The 7,638-nt window shown below is 44.7% G+C and overlaps 1 protein-coding gene across 1 annotated transcript in view; it reads left to right on the top strand.

Annotated features, from left to right (window-relative positions):
* Positions 1 to 449: 449 nt before the first annotated feature.
* Positions 450 to 7,638, top strand: part of LOC110315599 (F-box/WD repeat-containing protein 15-like) — a 16,592-nt gene continuing 9,403 nt past the window's right edge. The window contains 5 exon segments of the mRNA XM_021189614.1: positions 450 to 545; positions 1,340 to 1,377; positions 1,570 to 1,733; positions 2,835 to 2,861; positions 2,864 to 2,931. Of these exon segments, the coding sequence (XP_021045273.1) occupies positions 456 to 545; positions 1,340 to 1,377; positions 1,570 to 1,733; positions 2,835 to 2,861; positions 2,864 to 2,931 (387 nt within the window). The 5' untranslated portion in view covers positions 450 to 455.

The following is a 7,638-nucleotide window of genomic DNA, read 5'->3' as shown; positions in this document are numbered from 1 at the left end:
TCAGTTCTCAGGGTAGACATGAACATGGAAACCAGATTCCCTACACCAGTAATTTGAAGAAACCTAATGGACTTCACATAAGCAACTGAACCTGTTGAAAATTAGTGTGTTACTCAGGATTTTCTAGAAAGTTCTGACAAGTACATCATCAATCGGGGCTGCCCCAGATCATGTGCTTTTGGTCTCCACAGTGCCAGGAAGGCGTTCTTGAGCTCATCTATGCAATGAAAATCACTGTGGAGTGAGTTAAGGTGTGAACACTCTCAGCTGAGTGCATCTGGTTTCAGTGAGAGGGGGCAGGAGGACAGGCAGAGAGTCTACACAGCTGCAGCTTGCTCCAATCAAAGGCTGATGACCTGTGGTTGGCAATCCTGCTAAATCTTTGGCCAAGTCTTTAAAATCAGAGCAAGCTGGGGAGGAGAAAGAAGAGTCAGTGTGGACTTAGGNCACAGAAGATGGAGATCCATTTGCCTAGTGTGCCATTGATGAAAATCTTCTCCTATCTGGATGCCTACAGTTTGCTACAGGTTGCCCAAGTAAACAAGGTAAAAGCTCCTTGGCTGAACTCCTCCATTCGGTGCACCCTACATAAGGCCCCTTTGGCTTTTCCCACTCAGTTTTGGAGTCTCAGCTACCCCAGCACCACACTCACCCAGCCTGGCTTGCTTCCTTCCTTCCTTCCTTCCTTCCTTCCTTCCTTCCTTCCTTCCTTCCTTCCTTCCTTCCTTCCTTCCTTCTTTCCCTCCTTAAACTTACCTTATTCAGATGTGTCTACTCAGCTCTGACACATTAGTGTCTTGGGGACTCAGCTGCTTCTCTTGACCACAAGGAACGCCATCCCACAGAATACCAAACAGATACATCTAGGTCTCACGGGTCAGCATTATCCACTGGGAAGACCTCAGATCTGGCTAAATGAGGCAGGAGTAGAGGCACACACCTGTAATTGAAGCACTTGGGAGGTAGAAGCAAGATGATCAGAAGTTTGGGTCAGACTCAATGACAGGAATTTAAAACAAGCCCAGGCTACTAGACACCCTATCTCAGAACAGTAACAGTGATAACAAAATTCTACTAAATGAAAAGGAGAAGCTGCAGTGTCGAGATGTGCTGCTGGCATGAGCATCCTTGAGACTCCATGTCAGACCTTTGGAGACTGTCCCTGCTTCTCTGAGGGCTCACAGGGTGATTTGTGTTTGCTGGGGTAGGTCTCTACAGGTTGGCTGGGCCTGGAGAGCTAGGACTGTGTTTCATTAACCTCTGTAGGCCCAGCCCAGAACAAATCGAGACCAGGAGAGGGATTCAGTTGTTGGATTAAGGATTCTTTTCTCTCCCATAGAACTGGAATGCACTTGCAAGCAGTAATGTCCTGTGGAGGTAAGGAGAAGGGCAGGCAGGGTGGGATGGGAAGAGGAGACAAGATGGGGCAGGAAGGAAGAAGAGGCCTTCTGATTCTGGACCTAGACCTCTGCCGAGTGAGGATGGTTAGTGAAGTTTGCACACTGTAACCATGGCTCTAAGGTGAGGTGACTGGGGTCAGCCTGATGGGATTGCAACTGTGCATTGCAGGAAGTTGTGTCAGAAGAGATGGCTCCTCTGTGACAAGGATACCCTACAGCTCCTGGGCACAGAGACATGGAAGGAGTTCTTCATTTGCCGAATATGGCAAGAACATGCCAAGACCCAGGCAATTCGAGAAGATTTCATTTACAAGGAAATTCCTTTGGAGTGTGGTATGGGCTTGGGTACCCTAGAAGAGACCCCCTCTTGGTTTTTCCCGTTCTGTGCAGTCCTATGTTCTCATTTAATAAGAGGAAGGGAACTGCAGTTTAACAGGGTGGGGCTGCTGTGCTAGCCCAGCCAGGGAACCAATCCGTGATCTGCTGAGTGGTTGCTCAACATCGTAAAACCAGTCCTATCGTTCCCTTTCCCTGAAGGCTTTGTACCCTTCCCAGAGTGTACAGAGAATTTACTGGGGAAATTATCAAATAGAATTTAGTATTTATGTTTTTCAAAAAAATTTCCTCTGAACAGTTTTCTGATGGAGAAACTTTTAAATTTTTAACATTTATTATTTTTAGTGTGTGTGTATGTGATGTGTGTACATGGCACAGTGTGTGTGTGTGTGTGTGTGTGTGTGTGTGTGTGTGTGTCAGAAGACAACTTTGTGGATTCTGTTCTCCTTGTTGTCTTCAAACTCAAGAGGTACTGTTTGCCCTCACTGGGACTGGTACATGTTTACATCTGGCTATTTCTCTTCTTTTCTTTCTTTTCATTCTTCCTTTCTTTTCTTTGTTTTCTTCCTTCCTTCCTTCCTTCCTTTCTTCTTCCCTTCCTTCCTGTCTTCCTTTTTTCCTTCCTTCATTCATTCCTTTGTTCCTTTCTTTCATTCCTTTATTCTTTCTAAAGAGGGGATGTCCTGTACCACAGGCTGACTTCAAACCCTTCATGTAGCAAACAAAAATGACTTTGAATTTTGGGTCCTTCTGCATCCAAATGAGTACCAGGTTATGGTTTATAGGCCTCTAGCAACAGAACAGAGAGTTACGGCCCCCACCCCCAGTACTCATTTTTTTTATTAGATATTTTCTTTATTTATATTTTAAATGCTATCCCAAAACAGTACCCATTTTGTATCTGTAGAAACAGACTAAAGAGTGAATGTATCTGAACCAATGACCAGCCTGCAGTGTTCTTGGCTACCTCTCGCTTCCTCCTTTCCACAGCTGTTGTCCAAGCCTTCTCCATGGCAGAGGGAAGGGAACCATACCTTCTTCAGTCTGAGTTGTCCCTCAACTGTTTTGTGTCCACATATTGTTGGGGTTTCCTTGCAGGAGTTCGGGCATATACATGTTATATCTCAGACAAGGGAGGCCAGTTGTCTGTATGATAACTTCTGTGAACAGGATTTCTACCTGGGATATTCAGGAGGTGAGTCTGGCCAATTAGTAGCAAATGTTCCCTGCATATGAATTCTGATGTCATGTTATTGTTGCTGGTGATGATGAGACAGGATCCCGCTGTACAGACCTGGCTGTCCCGAAGTCCCCATACAGATTCACCTACCTGGGCTTCCCATATACTCAGGTCAAAAGTTTGCACCACCACATCTGATTTTCCCCTCTTCTTATTTTTATTTTCTATTTTTAGATTTAATTGTTTTCTAAGTATGAGTGTTTTCTGTGCATATATATGTATGTTTGATCCACGTGTGTCTGCTACCTGTGGATGTCACAAGAAGGTGTCAGATCCCTTAAAAACTATAGTTGCAGATGATTGTAAGCTGTGGGCACTGGGGCTGTGGGCACTGAACTCAGGTCCTCTGCTAAGCCATCTGTGCAGGGCCTGTCAGTGTTTCAAAGTTTTCATCATAGAGATTGTTCTCATCCAAGGTCTGGTTTACTCCTAGGAATTCTCTTTTAAGATATATTTTTTATTTTATATATGTGTGTGCCTGTGTTAGTTTATGGTTTGTGCTGGCTGACAGAGACCAGAGGCTGTGAGGTGTTGTGTAGGCTTTGGGAACTCAAGTAGGATCCTCTGCAAGAGCATTAGTTCCTCTGAACTGCTGAGCCATCAGGGTTTGTGTGTTGTTGTTTTTCTTGTTTGGAACAGGGTTTCACTTTGTAAGAACCTTGGGGGAAACTTGTTCTGTAGACCAGACTGACCTTGAACTCTGAGATCTGCCAACTTCTGCGTGCTGGGATCAGAAGATCGTACCATGCCCACCAGGCGCCTTCAGGGTGGTGGTCCAGGATGCTGTGAATGGGAAGGCTTCCCTGATCCTTCTTCACTTTGTTTAGTGCTGCGTGGGAAGGGCACTGATTATTTTTCCTTGTTAATATAGTAGCCCTTTAATTTACTGGGAGTTTATCTTGGGGTCTCTAAGAACAGGGTCATAGTGTCTGCAAATGAGGAACTCTGGCTTCTCTTTCTTATTGGCATCTCTTTTGTTTGCTTCTCTTGTTTCAATATTCTAGCTAAAACAGGACTATATTCAATGAGAGTAGAAAGTGTGGATACACTTGTCTTGTTCCTGATTTTGCTAGAATGCTTTGGGATGTCTATGATATTTGAAGGGTTACACTAAAACTGTCAACAGTACTGCTCAAGGACATGCTAAAGGTTTTTTACTATAGATATGAAAGAAAGGCCACAGGAATCTAGAAGAGTCCAGAGCAGACAAAGAAGTTGACTGTGTTATGTTCTTAAAAGGACCAGGATATATTTTGTAGAGCAAAGTATGGAGAGGTGGGAGTGGTGAATCAGTGGGCAGGCCCAGGCTGAGGCATCCCTCCCCTGAGGCAGGAGACATACAATGGGTATCGTGTAGAATAGAGTTTATTTAGGGCATGGGAAGGGGAGTTGAGAAGGGAGTAGAGACAGAGAAAGCTGGAGAGAAAGGAAGGGAGAAAGAGGAGAGAAGAGGCCAGTCAGAAAATGTTCAGACAAGGGAAAAAGGAAGAATGGGAAAGAGGGAAAATGAGGCTAGGGAGAGAAAGGAGAGACACAGTAGGGGCAGAGAGATCGAGGAGGGGCTAAACAACCTCTTTTACAGCAAGTCAGGCCTAGCTGGATTTGACAGGTAACTGTTGGGTGGAGTGAAGAAGGAATTCGAACATCCTCCATTTTGGTTTAATTTTAAAAAGGAAAAACTAGAAAGAGGCGGTGGTGAAGCAGGAATAGGGTCCTTGTGATCTTTAGCTGCTTCCCGCTGACTCTGGGGTGACATGTCTGGGAAACCTAAGAAAATGGGGATGGGGTGTCTGTCCAGTCTTAGGAGAGTCAGTTGTTTCCTTGCTGTCCAGGATCTGTGGGACCATCTGTGGGTAGGAAGGAGCAGGTCCAGTAGAAGCATCCGTGTCTATGAGAGCAGGCACTGGAGCATCTGTGGGTTGCTACTCTGAAGTTGTACTATATGTAGATTTTGAGTAAATGGCTGGACTTAGCAAAACGCTTGAACACTTTTTATATTAGAGATAGAGAATAAAGTTAAGTACATTTGGGAGAAAAAGAAATGTTCTCAGGTGTACATTTGAAACCCTTAGGTCTTAGTGGTTGCGGTGAGAGGAGTCCCAATCCCAGGTAACAGAGAGGAATCCCAGCCCCTGGAATAGGTAACAGGTGGGAACATAGGCTATTGATTGGCAGGTGTGCTTATCTAGATGGAGCCTGTGTGGTCCATGAGAGGTGGAACTGATTGGCTATAAGTTTACAAAGAGATTAATCTGTTAACAGCTTTTACACTCTTTAAGATGCAATTGAGAAGGACAAAAATCTTTTGTGGAGCACGAGGAGCAAGAAGGGATTTTTCCTTCTATCTGAGAGACTGAATATATATGTGTGTGTGTGTGTGTGTGTGTGTGTGTGTGTGTGTGAATTTATGATAATGAGAAACATTTTAATTTTACATTTAAAAGACAAATGAAAGGAAACTTAAAATATTGACCATGTGAATATGATAGTTGATTATATCGTTTAGTATGAGAAACAACTTAAGTCTATAGATAAGAATAAGAGAGAAAATGATGTATGGGTTCAGAGTAACACCAGAGTCAGGGCAGCTGGTGAAAGGTGAAGTAAGGTTTCTTGGCAGGGTCACTAGAGAAGGTGGAAGCTTATGATTTAGTTACAGGGGGTACACATAGCTAGATATCTTTAAAGCAACCAGGTTGTGTGACATTAAAGAGTTGGGAGGCCAAATTCAGGGTCTGTAGCATAAGACAAAAGAAATGACAGTTTAGAATAATTTATGAGGGAGGATGTCAAAGAAGTAATGACTGTTGAGGAGTAGAAGCATGTTCATAGTGGGTGAGACAAATCTAATTCTAGCTACCTTGTCAGCTCAGTTGTTTCCCTTGGAGACAATAGAGTCATCCATCTGGTGGGANCTGCAGTGGACAGTTCCATCTTGACTCTGGCAGAGGTAGTCTGGCCATCAGGCCCAGAATGTAAGAAGCTTTTTCCTGTGGGGGAGGGGCATGGGAGAAATGACTCACTTGTCATAGTCAATATTAGACATTTTGGTATCCTGTTTGTCCACAGTGTAGGCCAAGCTCTGACAGCAGACAAGGCAATGGAGCAGTGACTCTCAGTGGTTATCATACCACACTCTAGGGAGTCTTGCCACTGTGTCCATATCACTCAGAAATCTTGGAGGACAGGGGGTTCCTTGTCAGGATTTGGAAGTCTCCATGTATAATAGTAAAAACATTTAGCAGAATTCTGACAAGGATGAAAGCCAGTATCTATTGAGTATATCTGAGTTAGACAATCTGTTCCTTTGTTCTAGACTGTATCTAGTAAATAAAGAGAGCACATTGTAACATTATGGCTGTAGCAAAAACAAGGCTAAAGTTATCTTTTGGCAGATGGGAACTGGTTTCACAAGTTCCTGAGGAATAATAGCTTTTTCTAACAATCAGAAATCCCATAATCCAGCTTGATCTCATTTCTGGATATTTGAAGAGTCTTGAGAACTAACAATTATCACATAATACAGGTTGGCTACAAGTTTGTGTGTTAGTGGACTTTCTGTTGCTGGGTTAAAAGGCCAGGGCCAAAAACGTAACTCAAAGGAAAGGACTCTAAGGCTTTATAGTTCATCAGAGGAGGTAAGGTAGCAGAGGCCAAGGAGGGTTGGTCATTCTTTATGGCTTGCTCAGTTAGCTTTCTTATACCACCCAGGACCAAGAGCCTGGCAGTAGCACTGTCTATAGTGGGCTGAGTCCTCCCACATTGATGATTAAGTGGGGAAATACTCTATAGATATGCTAAGAGGCAATCTGCTGGCATGGATGTGGGGGTGATGCCCTCCCTCAATTCACTACCTGTGGTAGTCAGGAAAGCTGGCCCTGACCTCTCATTGGCTGTGGCACTAGCAGAATGGGCCCCCACTCCTTGACTGGGCAGCACAGTGGAGTTGTGCACTCTTGGGAGATTGTGCAATGGACACAGCTGTTCTCCACATGCTTCTTTCTCTCACAGTGACTAACAGGGTTTTTCGGTATCTCGCTGCAGGAGCTAAACGTAAAAGGGTGTGCCTTGCACTGAGCATAGTTCTCATGGGACCATCCTGGTCTTGGTATCTTAGAGTAAGAATCATGGCTAGAGTTGTGGCAGCATTGCTTGACCTGGCAGCAACCCACCTGTGCAGGTAGATAATCTCTGTTCTCTATGGTTTTGTGAGGGCTAGGGGTTCATAGGATGCCCTGGGAGAGGGATGGCGGGGACCCTAGTACCAATGGGAAAGAACACAGGACTGTCCATGCCTGTGGTTCTTGAGGACATTGCTCCTGGCTCGTCTCAACATTATGACACCAGATTCCCACTGTGCAGTCCCTGGTGGTTTATGCAAGAGTTTTTCTCTTGTGTCCTCTGACTTTCAAGACAGACAGCTGCTGAGCCAGTGTAGGAGAGAACCGGGTGAATGCTGGAACCTCAATGTGTGTTTCTTGATTATCCTTTGTCAGGGACCAGGTTGAGAAAACCCAGGCATCTTACACCCAGGNCATCCCGCAGCCCAGGTGTTTTCANANTATGTAGCTAAAAGCCACATAGTTCTTTGTCAAGAGCACTTCCCCCTCTCTCTCTGCAAGGCCACTCCTGGGAACCAGCAAGACCTAAACAGACATCAAG

Source organism: Mus pahari, unplaced genomic scaffold, assembly GCF_900095145.1.
Source record: "Mus pahari unplaced genomic scaffold, PAHARI_EIJ_v1.1 scaffold_3385_U1_1, whole genome shotgun sequence".
Classification (NCBI taxonomy): Eukaryota; Metazoa; Chordata; class Mammalia; order Rodentia; family Muridae; genus Mus; species Mus pahari.
The sequence above is the reverse complement of the archived record's forward strand: the minus strand, read 5'-3'. Positions and strand labels throughout refer to the sequence as shown.